Below are 17917 nucleotides of genomic sequence, written 5' to 3' on the forward strand. Positions count from 1 at the left end.
AGTTTTCCCTGTTTTATACTTCATGTGCTCCTCCCTAAAATTTTTAAAAAATCTTATCTCTTTTTGATTTTTTTGTTTTTGTTTTGTTCTTGAGACAGGGTTTCTCTGTAGCTTTGGAGCCTGTCCTGAAATTCACTCTGTGGACCAGGCTGGCCTCGAATTCACAGAGATCCTGCCTCTGTCTCTCTAGTGCTGGGATTAAAAGTGTGCGCCACCACACCCAGCACTATTGTTATTTTTGAAGTGGGGTCTTGCTATGTTGCCCAGGCTGGTTTTGAACCCTTGGACTCAAATGATCTTACTGCCTCAGCAGGAACACCAGTGCTTGGATGGTCATATATCTCCAAGTCATGATATAATTAGAAATAAATGAACCACAGCATTTGGAGGGACAAGGACAATGTCTTCGGTCATTGTCAAAAGATTAAGTGAACCTCAGAATTCCTAGAGGGTCTCTAAATCATTCCTCTTAAACCTTTTTTCAATAAAGTGCTAAGATCCTACACCTGTAGGACACACACCCCAGTCTCAATTTGAAGTTTAGGTTGGCATAGAACACACAATCCTCCTGTCTCAGCTCTGAGTTCTGGAGTTACAGGCATGGGCCATCCTCTCAAGTGTGTAAGAATCTCTTTTACAGCCTTTAATAAAGGAGACGTGAAGGTGTGATGCTTGCTTTTAATGTCAACATGCCCCAAATTAGAGTCACCTGAGAGGGGGGGCTCACCTAGGCACTGTCCTGATTGCCTTCATTGTTGTGGGGAACCCCACTCCACCCAGAAGGAAGATTATTTGCCGTTGGCGCAGTTGGTCTTCTTTGTGTCGCTGAGCTAATTTTCTCTGTTGTTGTAGCTGCAGCTGTTTCGTGGCTGAATTAGAACCAGCATTTCCAGACTCCTATCACTGACTGTGGACCAGCAGCTCTTCTGGTTTTGGGTGCCAGAGTGGGATTGCTGAGGTATCCAGCTCCATGGGCGGAGCCGCTATGGGGTTCTCAGCCTCTCAGGTGTGAGACAGCTGCTGTTACTATTCCAGTATAAGCTTATTTCACAAATTCTTTACTGTACATTAAATTTCTTATAAATATAGATAGTCAGCCAGGTGGTGGTGGTGCATGCCTTTAATCCCAGCACTTGGGAGGCAGAGGCAGAAGGATCTCTGTGCCTGGTCTACAAAGAGCTAGTTCCAGGACAAGCTCCAAAGCTACAGAGAAACTCTGTCTCGAAAAAAAAAAACAACACCCAAAAATATAGATAGTCATTATATTGGTTTTGTTCCTCTAGAGAACGCTGACTAGACAGAGAGCCATTCCAAGCTGGGAGGCTTGAAGGCAGGAGACTCATGGGTTCCAAGCCAGTCTTGGTTGTATAGGAAGACCTGTCTCAAAACAACCAACTTAACTGGAGTCTAAGTCACACAGAGGTTTCTTTCCACTTTATTTGAAAATTTACTTATTTATTTTTGATACAGTATCTCACTATGTATCCCTGGCTGTCCTGGAACTCACTATGTAGACCAGGCTGACATCAAACTCACAGGAGTCTTCCTGCTTCTGCCTCCCTCCTGAGTGCCAGTATTAAAGTTCTTTTTCCATATTTTTCCCAGACATGGACTATTAAGTAAATAGAGAGAGGTAATATTTCCTTTCTCTATTTTCTTCTTTTTTCTTTGTTCTGGTCCTGGCTCTATCTTACCCGCAGCTGTGCCCTATACCTCTGTAATTTACCCCATGCGATTTACCCCATGGCTGACCCAAGTAGCCTCTTCTTGGGGCAAAAAGAAAGCATCTGAACAGCAGAGGGCGCTGCAGAGCTATAGTTCTTGCCTTTGTGGAAATATCTCAGGGACCAGAGCGTTTCCCTCAGAGAGCCAGGGATCTTCCAAAGCTGGTTTCTGTTTAAGGCAGCAAGTGTTCTGGGTTCTACAGCACCCAGCTTTCTTCCCCTTTCTCTGTGTGTCTTCCTCTGTCTTTCTCTCACGCTCTTTCTCTCCTTTTCTTCCCTTCTAGAAATCTGAGTGACATGAGAAGTAGAAGAGGGGAGAAAGGATAGAGAAGAAAATCTTTGCAGCCAGACGGCTAGTTTTAAACTCCACTGCATCTTTTTGAGCGGCTTGATCACAGCTGAACAACTCACTGTGTATGTCAGTTCGTTTCTTCGTTTATGAAAGAGGCTGTGGATTCTGTTGTACAGAATTGAGGTGGATTTGAATCAGGGATCTTTTATGAGGCTTAAGATTGCCCAAGGGCCTAGTCCATGTCAGGCAGAATCTCCGACATTAGAGAATCAGAGGGACAGAGAACAAACATAGTTTACTAGAACTTACATTTTAATAGGAGACGCAGACTTTTTGTTGTTGTTGTTGTTTTGTTTTTATTTTTCGAGACAGGATTTCTCTGTGTAGCTTTGGAACCTGTCTTGGCACTTACTCTGTAGACCAGGCTAGCTCGAATTTACACAGATCCACCTGCTTCCCACGTGTTAGGATTAAATACATATGCCACCACCACCCAGCAAGATGCATATTTTTTAAACATAAATATTATTATTTTAATTTTGTTTTGTGATTTGAGACATGGTCTCACTATATATGTAACTCTGGCATCCTGGGACCCACTATGTACATCAGGTTGGCCTTGAACATACAGAGATCCATTGGCCTCTGCCTCAGAGTGCTGGAATTAAAGGTGCACATCGCCACAACCGGCTATTTAATTTTTTTTTTTTTTTGTTTTTGTTTTTCGAGACAGGGTTTCTCTGTGGTTTTGGAGCCTGTCCTGGAACTAGCTCTGTAGACCAGGCTGGTCTCGAACTCACAGAGATCTGCCTGCCTCTGCCTCCCGAGTGCTGGGATTAAAGGTGTGCACCACCATCGCCCGGTGGTGCTTTACTTGCATGTGTGTCTCTTTACCATGTGTGAGTCTGATGCCTGAGGAGGCTGGGAGAGGGCATCTGATCCCATGGGACTGGAATGAGACATTAGTGAGCCATGATACAGGTGGTGGAAATCAAACTGGGATCCACTGGGAAGAGCAGTTGGTGCTCTTAACCGAGCCCTCTCTCCAGCTCCATGATTTAGTTTATTCTGAATCATCTGTGTGTGGGTATGTGCACACGAAAGCTAGAGGGATGGGATCCCTGGCACTGGAGTTACAGGTGGCTGGGAGCTGCCTGATCCCGGAGCTGGGAGTTGAACTCGAGCCTTCTGGAAGAGCAGCCTGTGATCCTATCCGCTGAGACATTTCTCTAGCCTGGAGAGAAGGCACGTCTCTTGGTGTAGGGAGGAGAGTTCCATCCTAAGGCTGGCTAGTACGCTAAGCACAAAATAAAGGGGGAGGGGACAAAATTTATCCAAGAAGGGAGATTACAAAGGTGGGACACGTTGCTCACTGGCTGAGCTACGGTTTTACATTGGAGGTATAAACTCGGCATTTGCTCACCAACACTGAAGAAAAATGGTAAATAATGCACACAATGCCCATTCACGTGGGAGACGACAGTGTCGAGGAACTGAACTGCGTGGGACAGACGAGATACAGCAGGGCACGCAGTGTGTGTGCGAGAGGCAGCAGGGAGACCACCAGCGTCCTCTGTGTCTCACAAAGGCGCTTTCTGTCTATCCTAAGAAAGAGAAAGCATGCATATTTACAACCACAGGCTGTGGGTTTAGAGAGATGGCTCAGTGGCTAAGAGCACTGACTGCTCTTCCAGAGGTTCTGAGTTCAATTCCCAGCAACCACATGGTGGCTCACAGCCATCTGTAATGGGATCTGATGGCGTCTTCTGGTGTGCAGGCATGAATGCATGCAGACACACATAGGTAAATACATCTTTATAATAACAGGTTGTGAGCAAACTTCCATTCTGAAAGGGCCCATCCGGGCTGGGAAGTAGTGGCCCAGATGGTAAAGTGGCTAGGTTGACTAGTCAGTGAGCTTCCAGCTTCAGGGACCCCACCCCCCTCCAGTGCTGGTATCACAGACACGTGCTGCTCTTCCTGCCTTTTTTTTTTTTTCCCCAAGACAGGGTTTCTTTGTGTATCTTTGGCTGTTGAAGACCAGGCTGGCCTTGAACTCACAGAGCTCTTCCTGCCTCTGCTCCCAGAGTGCTGGGATTAAAGGCGTGTCCACCATGTATGGCTTTTGCCAGGCTTTTATATTGTGCTAGAGATCCAAACTCCTGTCCTTATATCCAGTCCTCTACACCTACGCACACCTCCGTGCACACACATACAAAAGCCTCTGATTGCTTAGGTGCCTACATCGAGCACACAACATAGTGACTCCTTCCTTCATCTTCCCCTCAAAGGTCCTGCGGATACTAAAATTGCTCCGTTCTGCTAGCTGCTCCTTCCTCCTTAACCCCTGTGAACTTCAACATTTCCACAGGACAGGTGCAGTGAGTTCCTGTCCGGCCTCTCCATCTCCAGTGCCACCGCCACACAAGCTTGGTCTTATTTGGTCCTCACAACACCCTTGACACGTAAGCAAAGCTACAATGCTTGCCTTCCTTTTTCCAATGTGGAAATGAGGGCTACCGGCACTAGACACACTTGTGGCTGCTTCTCAAATTCAGTTCTTAAGTTTCTGGCTTTTTTTTTTTTTTTTTTTTTTTGAGACAGGGCTTCTCTGTGTTAACAGTTCTGGCTGTCCTGCCTCTGTAGACCAGGCTGGCCTCAAACTTAGGGATCTGCCTGCTTCTGCCTCCCAAGTGCTGGGATTAAAGGCACGCACCACCACTGCCCAGAAGTTTCTGGAAATTTGTAAGCCAGTGGTTACACATAATAACTTCTTGGCCTCCTGCCTAACATCAAGTGCTGTTAAATATAGTTGCTGGGCTGGAGAGTTGGCTCAGTGGTTAAGAGTGCGGGTCGCTTTTCCAGAGGGCCTGTGTTCTGTTCCCAGCACCCACGTGGTAGTTCACAACTGCCTGTAACTCTAGCTCCAGAAGATCTGATGTCCTTTTCTGGATTCTGAGGGCACCAGGCAGGCATGAGGTACACAGACAATACATGGAAGAAAATCACTCATATCCATTTAAAAAACAAAACCAAAAACATAGTTACTATTCAAAAATAAATTGTATAAACTTATAGGACTGGAGGTATAGCTTAATGGTAGAATGTTTACCTGGCATGCCCAAGGCCCTGGGTTCAATCCCCAGCAATATATATGTGTGTGTGTGTGTGTATATAAAATGTCATATATTATATGTTATATATATGTATATACACATCAAAACACGAACATCATAGCTGGATGGTGGTGGCATACACCTTTAATCCCAGCAGTCAGGAGGCAGAGGTTGGAGAATCTCTGAGCTCCGGGCCAGCCTGGTCAACATAGCAAGTTCTAGGTCAGCCAAGCTATGTAGAGAGACTCTATCTAAAAAAAAAAAAANAAAAAAAAAAAAAAAAAAAAAACCCAAATAAACAATAACAAAACGGAGGTACTACATCCTTAAAACATGTAATATTTATTACATTTATTTATTTTGTGTGGTTTGTGTCTGCATGTACCATGCGTGTACATGGAGGTTAGAGGATGACTTTAAGGAGTGGTTCCTTTTTTCTACCATATGAGTACCAGGGATAGAACTCAGGCTTAGCAACAGTGTCTTAACCCATTGAGCTATCTTGGTGACTCCAAACTCATGATTGTACCTATGCTCTTGGGATTATTTAAGCTCATTGTATGTAATGAAATCACCACAGAAAAGATGGCACATTAAAGCCAATGTCCTCCTTAGTCAGTAAGATGATTGGGTGGATACTAGTCACTGCGCAAGTGCTACAAGCCAGTGCTTGCTTTGTTGTTTGCTAGTCGCCTTGACTTAAAAAGTGATGGAGGAGCTGGGCTGTGGTGATGATGCAGGCGGCACGTGATTTTAACCCCAGTGTTCGACGGCTGAGACAGGCAGAGTTTAAGGCTGGTCTGCTCTACCGAGCGAGTTCCAAGACAACCAGGGCTTGGAACTGTACCTCCTCAAAAAAAAAAAAAAAAAAAAAAAAAGAAAAGAAAAAAGTGATGGAGGAAATTAGAGAGATAGTCAGCAGTAGCAGCATGCTCTGCTCTTGCACAGGACTGGAATTCAGCTCCTGGAAAAATTACAGCCCTAGGGGATCTGATACTCTGTTCTGGCATACACTGGTGTACGTGCTCGCTCTCTCTCTCTCTCTCTCTCTCTCTCTCTCTCTCTCTCTCTCACTGTCTCACACATACACACACAAACACACACACAGACAGGCACACATTGTTTTAAGTGATGGAGAATATGAGTTGCATTTTTGATTTATACCTCCTGTGCATTTGTAGGTGTTACATTAGGAACAACAACAAAAAGTTGAAGAAACCCTTCTAGACATTGAAACCAGTTCTGGTTCAGCAAAGTTGTCTCCATTATTGACAATTGGATCAACTTTGTCTTTGTTCTTTTTTACTGTCTTGCATCAGTAGAGGAAAATATTTTTGTTACAGTTACACTCCTTGGTCACTTGTAACCAGTTTGGGAAGGGCTGGGAATGTGGTCTGGCGGTTGAATTGATCTTGGCATGTGCCACATCGTGGATTCTATCCTCAACATGACACACACACATAAACACACACACTAACTACATACACATCCTTTCTTCCCCCAAAGAACCAGTAGTTTAAACACGGAACAGCACACCGCCGGATCTAGAACACATTTTCATAATTCGTCGGATGCCAGAAAAGAGGACGCAGATTTAGTGAAATGACTTGGCCAAGGTCACACACCCAGAACAGCACAGATAGGACAAGACCCACAGACAGTGCCAAGGGCTGCGCCCCTCTCCCAGGTCCAGACTCGGGTCCCAAGGCCTGCTCCGCTCCACAGGAAAGGGTGGTCAAGGGCCTGGGCACCCAGGAAGTGAAAAGGCAGGGGTCGGCGCCGGAGACCAAGGAGGCCACAGACCCAGCAGACGGCCAATAGCAACCAGGGCGGAGGGGGACGCTGCGCACCCTGGGGAAGGGGGCGGGGCATAGCCACCAGGAAGTGACGTCTCGGGGGCGGTCCTCGGCGGCGCGCGGCCTGGGCTCGCGCTGGGCTCCGCGCGCCCCCCGCCCCCTCTATGAGGCAGAGGCCGCGGCGGCCGTTAGCGCTGTCGCTCCGGGGGCCGCGGCGGGCGGGGCTCCGGCGGGGCCCGGCCTAGTCCCCACCCAGCCCGGCTCCCAGCCGCCCGCCCTCCCTCCCTCACCCCGATGCAGGGGGCCGAGCTCCGGGACGGCGAGGCTGCGGCGGCGGCGGCCGCTTCGTACCGGGTCCTGAGCCGCCTCCTCGGCTATGGAGAGGCGGCCCCCGAGCCAGGCCCGCCGCCGCCGCCCCCGGGCCATGGCCCGTCGCCTCCACCGTTCCTCGCGCGGCCCGGCCCGCGGGGTGCCCGGCCGCCGCAGCTGATGGTGTTCCGCAACGTGGGGCGGCCGCCGGAGGAGGAGGACGCGGAGGCGGCCTCGGAGCCGGGACCCTCGGAACTGCTGTGTCCCCGGCACCGCTGTGCACTGGATCCCAAGGCCCTGCCGCCGGGCTTGGCGCTCGAGCGGACCTGGGGTCCCGTGTCTGGACTAGAGGCGCAGCTGGCGGCTTTGGGGCTCGGGCAGCCGGCGGGGCCGGGGGTCAAGACTGCCGGCGGAAGCTGCTGCCCGTGCCCGTGCCCCCCGCAGCCCCCGCCGCCGCAGCCCCCGCCGCCTGCTGCCGCCCCGCAGGCCGGGGAGGACCCCACGGAGACGAGCGACGCGCTGCTGGTCCTAGAAGCCTTGGAATCGGAGGCCGAGAGCCTGGAGACTAACAGCTGTTCAGAAGAGGAGCTCAGCAGCCCGGGCCGTGGAGGAGGAGGGGGTGGCCGGCTTCTGCTACAACCCCCGGGCCCCGAACTACCCCCGGTGCCCTTCCCGCTGCAGGACTTGGTCCCTCCAGGGCGCCTGAGCCGAGGGGAGCAGCAGCAGCAGCAACCTCCCCCACCGCCGCCGCCTCCCGGGCCCCTCCGGCCCCTCGCGGGCCCTTCTCGAAAGGGCTCCTTCAAAATCCGCCTCAGTCGCCTGTTTCGCACGAAGAGCTGCAACGGCGGCTCGGGCGGTGGGGATGGGACCGGCAAGAGGCCTTCTGGAGATCTGGCAGCTTCAGCTGCGAGCCTCACGGACATGGGAGGCTCTGCGGGCCGGGAGCTGGACGCGGGGAGGTGAGAATGGCTGGTGGGGGGCAGGCGACAAACTTCCATTTCTCGTTTCGTTTCTCTCCTTTCCCTAGTGCTAACACAATACTGTCAGTTGTCAGGCTGTGGACTACTGGAGACGGCAGACACTTGGGACTAAAGGTGGTGACATCTCGCATTAGATCAGAGCTAATTGTGGAAACAGCTTTCACTGTTGGAGAGTTCACACTCGGTGACACTTCTCAGTGGGTTAGCATCTCTTGCTAGGACTGATTTATAGAGCCCTGCCTGTACTGGCCCCACTTTTTAAGACCCCACCCCCCCTTCCTGCGTCTGTCTACCATTACTTACACTGCTGGGAGGTTGTTGGAAATGCGTGGCCTTGGGGCCAAAAAGCTAGTGTCAGCTACCTGCCTATTATTATCTTGACCATCTTGTTTCCCTCTGTGCACCTGCCCCCACTCTCTTCACACGCCTATGCGGGCAAAATGGCCTGGGGAACCTGGCCAGCAATCAGCTGGGCATCTCCTTTCTTAATATCTTCCTGGTTATTTCTTGATATTTGCTATCTAAAGCGTGTGTGCTGACCACGTTCCGAGAATAGCGCTATGCTTGCTCTCTCACTTTCACACAGATGTTGAGAATTCTTAGTGAGGAATACACATTGAATTCTAGGACAGTTAATGACAATTCTAAACTTAGACTCTGAGTTTTTCCCCCTGAATTTCCAGAAAGTGATGGACTTTTGACATAAGGGCAGAGTTCTGTAGTGTCAGTTTAGGAAGCTGTCCGCACTTACAGCCACTAGTGAGCCTTACTTGTACAACTGTGGTGGTGAGTTCTCGTTCTGACTCCTCTTAGACTTGAATTGGTGGCTTTTGTTTTGTTTTGAGATGAGGTTTTATTATGTTGATCAGGCTTTCTTTGAATCCACTAAGTAGCCCAGACTAGTCTAGATCTCTTGGTCTTCCTATTTCATCCTGCTGAGTCCTGAGTCAGCCTCTCCAGTGCCAGAATTATAGGCCTATTGCCACCATGCCTGGCTGGAATTAGTCTTGCTGTGGTTTATATGATGTATTCTTGAAACATACTGACAGTGACAAACCAAAGCCAAAAAGCAGACAAATCGATAACTTTGCTGAGAACTAGAATCTCCTGGGGATAGGGGTGAAAGATAAGTAGATCTGGGGTTCAATTAGCAATTTTTAAAATTTATTTTTATTTTATGTGCATTGGTGTTTTGCCTGCATGTATGTCTGTGTGAGGCTGTCGGGTCCCTGGAACTGGAGTTATAGTTGTGAGCTGCCCTGTGGGTGCTGGGGATTGAACCTGAGTCCTTCAGAAGAGCAGCCAGCGCTCTTAACTGCTGAGCTACCTCCAACCCCTACTATTTGAAGTTTTTAATGCTCCCCAATTGATTCTGGATACAAACCACTCATTCTTGGATGTGGAATCTGAAGGGAACTTGAATACTCCAAGATAAAAGGTGTAAGTTCCATTCGGCCATGTTGCCCTTTATGAATAGCTGTGCCATGCACAAACCCCAAATTCCTGGTATCCTTGGTTGTACCCCAGTGTGGTGTGTTGTCCCTTTAGATAGGGCTTGTCCTTTTTTTTTTTTTTTTTTCTGAGAGCTCAAGTCTTGAAAAGTGTTGTTGGAACAGTCCCCCCAAGCCCCTCAATGGTAGGTTTCTGTATTTGATGCTCCATTTACCAATAAGGGTGAAATTTGCATCAGCTGAGGGTGGACGGCAAGATTGAAGCTGTGGGTAATGACAGGATGGATTGCTAATTTTCTTGTGGTTTGTCTTGCCTTTGTTCCACATTGACCAGGACTTGGTCTAAGATTCCTGAGACGCCGAGTATGAGGTGTTGCGTGAAATTAGCTGCTACGTCTAATAGATTAGGAAGTGGAAAAGGCATATAACATTGTACGGATTTTTGCCTTTGGAAGCAGAATTTAATGGTCATTGGCTGCTCTATCACCAACCCTCACACTAAGCACAATACAAATTTCTGCTGCAGAGCAAATTAGGCTGTACCTCTGCAAAGAAGCTTAGTTCAGGGCACTGGAGAAATAACATTTTTTGGTCCAAGAGCTTTTTCTGATGAATTGGAGAAGAGCTAGGTATTTGTGTGTAAACATTTGGTTGACTGCTATTTGGAGGCAGCATGTTGTATAGAGAATTGGGACAGTCTGGGTTCCATTTGGAACTTCAACATTAGCTGTGAGATGGAGGGCAGATTTATCATTTTCATCCTTACCTTTTTCATCTGTGAAATGGGACCACTGTGAATTGTTCGTGTCCTTATAGGAATAGAAGGAAGATGAGAAACTGGATGGGATATTTTGTGCTTTTTGGAAGAGAAGTGATAAGATTGAATTGATACTTTTTTTTTTTTCCTGTGCTAAGCTTTGGTGCTGCTTGCTAGCTTTTCCATGTGTGTTATGTGCCAGTCGTCCTGGCAGCCTCGAAATTGTGAGAACCTTAGTAAGTCTGGCTAGGGTACTTGTGATTTCTGTGGGTCTGCGTCTCCTAAGCAAGCCCTCCCTTGTTGGGAAGAACAGTAGCTTGGATTTTCACTTGTTCTCCTGTTTTAAATGGTAATACCTGAAGCACTGAGAAATGTCAGTCCTTTGCCAGAGTTATGAGGCTTCCACATCATTGTTGGTTGAAGTTAATTATGGGCCTCTGCTGGCTTTGCTATGTAATTTGGGGCATTTAATGGTAACCTCTAGGCATAATTCTCTTTCCTCTTGTCAACATCTACCTTTGCCATCTACATGTTTCCCACAGCTATCGCTTTCGATGAGAAGGTATTTCCTAGCAATCATTTTTATAAAGCATAGCAGTCTGCATGCTCTGTTGGTGAACAACTCGGTTTTTTTCACATACTTTGAATTGCTTAAGTGGACCTGCCCAGATTATACCAAGTCTGAAGAGAATGGGGAGATGATGGCTTAGAAGTTGAGAAACTTGCTGACCTTGCAGAAGACTGGAGTTTGGCTCCTATACACCCAGGTTGGGTAGCTCTGAACACCTGTAACACCAGCTGCAGGGCATCCAGTGCCCTCTTTAGATCTCAGCAGGCACATGTACACATGCCCGCATGTACATACACACACATGTAAAAGCTATAAATCTTGGGCTGGAGAGATAGCTCAGTGGTTAAGAGCCCTGACTGCTCTTCCAGAGGTCCTGAGTTCAATTCCCAGCAACCACATGGTCGCTCACAACCATCTGTACTGAGATCTGGCGCCCTCTTCTGGCATGCCGGCATACATGGAGGCAGAATGTTGTATACATAATAAATAAATAAATAAATAAAATCTTTAAAAAAAAGCTATTAAAAAAGCTTTGAAAATAAAGAGAAATATGAGGGTCAGCAAGATAGCTCAACAGGTAAAGGTGTTTGCTGCCAAGCCTAATGTCGATTTTGAGCCAATCTCTGGGACCTACATGGTTGAAGGAGAGAACTGACTCTCATAAGTTGTCCTCTGACTTCCACATGCCTGCTGTTGCACATATGTACCCACTCCAGACCTCTTAAATAAATGCAGCTGGGCATGGTGGCACTTGCCTTTAATCCCATCACCCAGGAGGTAGAGGTAAGCAGATCTCTGAGTTTGAGGCCAGCCTGGTCTACATAACGAGTCTTAGGTCAGCCAGAGCTATATAAGAAGACTCTGTCTCTTTTTAAAAGATTTTTTCAATTAAATAAAATAATAATCATAATAAAATAGTATGAGTTAGCTTTGAGAATTCTTTAAAGTAAGATTGAGCCTGCCAGCTAATCAGGTTTTTGTTCTGAGGAGCTGGGCTAGGCCTTATACCACACATATGTCAGAATTCAGAGAGCTGGGCTTCATGCCTGTGGGCCTTGGTATAATATAGGACTTTGCTATTTCAGGAAAACCAGTGGAGTTCCCTTGTCTGTTTCACATATGTTGAGCTAATTGTCTTCCTTCAGATTTTGTGGAATAAAACCAAAAAAAAAAAAACCCTCATCTCTGCCCTGTTTGAATCATCAGATAGTAGTAACGCTCAGTTGGGAACAGGTACCTTGTTCTCAATATTGTGTACTGAGCTGAACAGTTGAGGCTCTTCCTGGCAGTCTTTATGGTTGTGTAGTGGAGAAATGGAGAGCAGTTCTCTAGTGATTTTTGATTTGTTTGGGGGAGAAGGTGCAGTTCTGGATGGAGAGGCTTCTTTGGCATAAGTTTGGGGCCCTGCTGTCATGGGTAGACTTGGCCAACATCAGAAACTTATTGTTTCTTTGGGTCTTCAGATCCAGGGGGAAGGGGTGTATTTTGCTGTTGTTGTTTTTGTTTCTTTATTCTTACTTGGGATTTTATTAAGTAAGATTTTTTAAAAATGTGTATGTATGTATGTGCACATATATGTAGGTGCCCAGTGAGGTCAGAAGAGGACATTTGATGCCATCTGTCTGGTGGTGTTACAGGCAGTTGTGAGCTGCCCTGCTTGGGTACTGGGAACCAAACCTCTTCCAGGTCCTCTGGAAGAGCAGCAAGCAACAGCTGATCACCCTCTCCACACACACACCTGTTTGAGAAAGTCTCACAATGCAGTCTGGTCTGGTCTTGAACTCACCATGTAGCCCAGCCTGGCTTCCAATTTTCCTGCCTCAGTCTCCTGAGTTCTGGGATTATAGATGTATACCATTATGCCAGGCCTCATATAACCCAAGATGACTTCAGACCACTGTGTATGTGCTTAAGGCGGGTCTTGATCTGATTCTCCTGTTTCTATCTCCTGTGTGCTGGAATCACAGCCGTGTGTTTACCGTAACAGTCAGGCTCAAAGGGGCCATTTTTAATGATGACATGACATGCTGAGAGCAAGGCAGTGGTGTGGTGTGGTGAGTTATGTTTGGGTTTTTGTTTCATATTCTGTTGACCTTTTAAACTATCTTTTTAAAACTGCTTATGGTTGTCAGCTCTCTCAGAATAAGCTCTCTGGCTTTAAAATTTTTGTCTGTCCACTTGAGTCTTGTGCCTTTAATATTCTCCTTGCCAACATCATTCCTGAGTCTTTTAGGCTTTAGACTATGCCCCTTATGCCCCTTAGCTTATCCCTAGATAAGTTCCCTCCTAGAAGTTCCCTCCATCGGTTTTTCAGTTCGTTTACGAGAGTTTTGGATCTGACCTTGCTGCACAGATGTCTGTGTATTGGAACTAAAAATGAACACATGGTTTTTGTGCCTGTAGCACACGAACAGACACACTGGCTTATGACGTGTTGGAAATGGCACAGGCTGCCTCTCTTGGCACTGAGTGATTAGCAGGGGCAGAGGTGTGTTGGAGCTACACAAACTAGTGTTTGGGCATCCTAGTTTAGAAGGTGCTTTAGGAAAGGGTACTTGTAAGAGGATAGAGGGATTTATGGACAGGAGTGGTAGACATGATTCATCGTTGGATTTTAGGTTCCTAGGAATTTGAAAACTGGCCAATGATTACATCTCTGTGCTATTGTCCTGTTTAGTCTAGCACTTCTGATTCCTTTTATCTCATTAATCTGTTGCAATGTAGATGATTTGCAGAATGGAAATGGACAGAGACTTCCCTCACCTACAATTTAGGCAATTACTTACCTGACTCAGAGGACAGCAGGCCCCCAAAAGACCTTTGCCTAAAGCCATTTGTCCATCACTTGAGTCATGACCTACCAAATCCTTCTCCAGTGAGTCTGTTCTAAGGTGCAAGTGGCCCTCTGGCAAAGTTAAAAGTACTTAATTTTATACCCCAGTGTTTTTCAAGGTGATGTGGGAAGGAATGATAACCATGAATGTAGTATGGAGGGTTAATTTGAAATTTTATTTGGGCTGAGGATGTAGCTCAATTGGTAGAGCCTTTGTCTAGTATATTCAAAGTCCTGGCTTGGATTCCCAGCACTGCAAAATATGTTTATTTGGAGGCCTGGGATATATGTAGCTTAGTTGGTAGTGTATTTGCCTTTAATGAATGAAGCCTTGAGTTCAGTCCCCAGAAACGCATAAATTGGGCATGCTATACCTCATAAACAGTGTATGGTGGAACATGAGGAGGTAGAGACAGAAGGGTCAGAAGTTCAGGGTCATCCTCATTTACATATCAGATTCAGGGCCAATATGAGAACCCTGTCCAAAAAAGAATTCCGCCCCCCCCCCCCCCCCAGACAGGGTTTCTCTGTGATTTTGGAGCCTGTCCTGGGACTAGCTCTTATAGACCAGGCTGGCTTCGAACTCACAGAGATCCGCCTGCCTCTGCCTCCCGAGTGCTGGGATTAAAGGTGTGCGCCACCACCGCCTGGCCAAAAAAGAAAATTTTATCTGGTAGTATTGTCGCTTTCCAAACACTATCTTATCGTATTAGAAATGGGCTTTTATCATCCCAGATATTTACTATATGTAAAAGGAGAGATAGAAAATATATATACTGGGCTGGAGAGATGGCTCAGAGGTTAAGAGCATTGCCTGCTCTTCCAAAGGTCCTGAGTTCAATTCCCAGCAACCACATGGTGGCTCACAACCATCTGTAATGGGGTCTGGTGCCCTCTTCTGGCCTAAAGCCATACACACAGACAGAATATTGTATACATAATAAATAAATAAATATTAAAAAAAAAAGAAGCCGGGCGGTGGTGGCGCACGCCTTTAATCCCAGCACTTGGGAGGCAGAGGCAGGCGGATCTCTGTGAGTTTGAGACCAGCATGGTCTACAAGAGCTAGTTCCAGGACAGGCTCCAAAACCACAGAGAAACCCTGTCTCGAAAAACCAAAAAAAAAAATGAAAGAAAGAAAGAAAAGAAAATATATATACTAAAGTAATAAATACATACCCAGGTACTCATTAAGCTTAGCAAGTAGGTATAGTGTTATCCATACTTTATCTAGACTCAAGTGTTGCTCTCCTCATTATGTTTACCACAACCCCCCAAGGTCACAGTCATCCTCATTTTTGTGTTTAATCATTTCTTTGTTTTTTTAGTCATCTAGATTGGCCTTTTCATTAGACTGCCATCAGAATGCTCACATGGTCCTTGAGATAGAAAATGGGTTTTTAGCTCGGCAGAAAGAAGGAAGCACACATATTTATTATTAGCCTTTCAGCCTCTTAGACCTTTTACCTTTTAGTTTCAAGCCACAAAGTACCCTTCTTTGCCAGGAAAAATCATCTAACACTCTCAGATGGCTCTGCTTAGGTTTAAATTCAGATGTTTTTTTTTTCTAGATCCTAGAAACTATGATTTTTCTTCTTCAAAATGTCGGGGGTGGGGGAGAAGATGAGCTGAAGTGAGAAGGCCTCCGCAAGACGTGTGCATTTGGGTACTGCCGTTCTTGAGAACTTGGCACTAAAGAGACTCGTCCCCAGCATGGGCAGATGGCAGAGGGATGCAGCTTCCTTTGAAAATAGGCAAACTGCCAAATGGCTGAGGTGTGAACCTTTTGAAAGGCCAGTGCTTTGGGTTTCTACTTGCTGAGTTTAATGTTTTACCCACAAGTCACCAAAGAAGAGTCAGCTTGGAAGCTGCCCAGCTGCTTTAAGTTCATGTCCAGTGGAATTCACCTTCCATTCTAGTCTTTTGGGTTGCTGGCACTAAGCAGTAGTCATGAGCAACTTTTATAAACGGAAACCATGTGTGGTTGTATCTTGTTTTTATGTGGCCATGTCCCCTGTGTGGGCTGTCGATGTATTCAAGTGTGGATTATTAGACCTCTTAGAAGGAACCTGCATATGTTTTATCTCTTTCTTTCCTTGAGACAGGGTCTATGTAGCCCTGGCTGGCCCTGGAACGCACTGTACAGATCAGGCCAGCTTGAACTCACAGATACTGTCTCTGCCTCCCAAGTGCTGGGACTAAAGGTGTGCTAAAAGTGTGGGCCCTTTTTGTTTTTTAAGCTATGGTCTTGTTACATAACCTAAACCCTTGGACTTCTGTCAGTCCTGCTTCTGCTTCTCAAGTGGGGCTATTAAGTAGTTCTCAGCTCTTTCTGACTAAAGTCTTCATGGCCTGGTTTTGAAATTCTGTTGAGTCTTGAGAAGCTTGGGCATCTATATTAAAACATGAAAGCAGAACTGAGCAGTGATGGCACATGCCTTTAATCCCAGAGCTTGGGAGGCAGAGCCAGGCTGATCTCTGTGTGTTTGAGGTCAGCCTAGTCTACACAGAGAAATTCTGTCTCAAAAAAACATAAAACAAACAAACAAAAAAATATAAAAACAGGAGTGGGAGAGGTGGCTTAGCAATTAAGAGCATGTTTTACTCTCGCAGAGGACCTGAGTTCATTTCCCAGCATCCATGTCAGATTGATCACAATCACCTATAACTCTAGCTCCAGGGGATCTGACACCTCTGACCTTCAATGGCACTTGTACTTACAGCTGTAAACATACAGGCACACATATACATAATTAAAATGAATGAAAAAAATCTAAAAAGTTGAGACAAAAATCCAAAGCTGTGCATACTGGCATATACCTGTAGATCCAACACTTGAGAGGTAAAGGCAAAGGAATCATGAGTTCAAGCTCATCCTCACCTACTTAGTGAGTTAGAATCTAGTCTGGGCTACATGAGATTGTATTTTAAATAAAACAATGAAGCATAAACATGTATTTCACTTTTTGTTTTGAGACTGGAGTGATGGCTCAAGGGTTAAGAACACTTACAGTTGTTCCAAAGCACCAAGCTTAGTTGCCAGCATCCAGAGTAGCTCACAGGAGCCTAAAAACCCCTTTTCCAGGGGTTTCTTATCCTCTTCTGGCCTCAGTGGCCACCCATATACATGTGGCAGACAAACACACTCATGCATATAAAGAAAAACAAGCACGCATTTTTAACAAACATGCTTTTTTGGGGGAGGCAGATGGTACATGATAGGCAGGTGCTTTACCAACTGCACCTTGGACCCTGAAAACAAATAAGCTTTTTGTTTTGTTTTTGATGGTCTTGAAACTTGCTTTGTAGACCAGGCTGGCCTCAAACTCACAGAGATCTGCCTGCCTCTGCCTCCCAAGTGCTGGAATTAAAGGAATGTACCATCAGCACCCTTGAAAACAAATAATTTTTGGTGACTGGAGAGATGGCTCAGAGGTTAAGAGCACTGGCTCCTCTTCCAGAGGTTCTGAGTTCAAGGCCTAGCAACCACAGGGTGGCTCACAACCATCTGTAATGAGATCTGGCGCCCTCTTCTAGTATACAGGCAGAACATTGTATGCTAAATAAATAAAATCTTAAAAAAAAATAATTTAAAATAGAATTTCATTTTAGATTTTATTCTGCTGTAATAAAGCATTTGGTTTATGTTTCAGAATATGTGGAGGGGCTGGAGAGATGGCTCAGAGGTTAAGAGCATTGCCTGCTCTTCCAAAGGTCCTGAGTTCAATTCCCAGCAACCACATGGTGACTCACAACCATCTGTAATGAGGTCTGCTGCCCTCTTCTGGCCTGCAGGCATACACACAGACAGAATATTGTATACATAATAAATAAATAAATATTTAAAAAAAAGAACATGTGGAATGCAGACTTTCAGTGATTGAAATACTTGTGTGTTTACTTCTCTCCTTTATTCTCTGTGTGCTTTCTTACTCTATTGGTTCAGTTGAGAGTTAAAAAGAATTTACTCCAGGTGATGGTGGCACACACCTTTAATCCCAAAACTCGGGAGGTAGAGGCAGGCAGATCTCTGTGAATTTGAGGCTAGTACTGGTCTACAAGAGCTAGTTCCAGGACAGCTAGGGCTG

General features: G+C 46.2%; 1 protein-coding gene across 1 annotated transcript in view; it reads left to right on the forward strand.

Moving 5' to 3' along the window:
* Positions 1–7044: 7044 nt before the first annotated feature.
* Positions 7045–17917, forward strand: part of Socs7 (suppressor of cytokine signaling 7) — a 46326-nt gene continuing 35453 nt past the window's right edge. The window contains exon 1 of the mRNA XM_050156806.1: positions 7045–8197. Coding sequence (XP_050012763.1) covers positions 7223–8197 — 975 coding nt within the window. The 5' untranslated portion in view covers positions 7045–7222. The remainder of the gene's footprint in view (positions 8198–17917) is intronic.

This window comes from Alexandromys fortis, unplaced genomic scaffold (genome assembly GCF_014885135.2).
Source record: "Alexandromys fortis isolate MF-2015 unplaced genomic scaffold, M_Fortis_MF-2015_v1.1 scaffold_31, whole genome shotgun sequence".
NCBI classification, from domain to species: domain Eukaryota; kingdom Metazoa; phylum Chordata; class Mammalia; order Rodentia; family Cricetidae; genus Alexandromys; species Alexandromys fortis.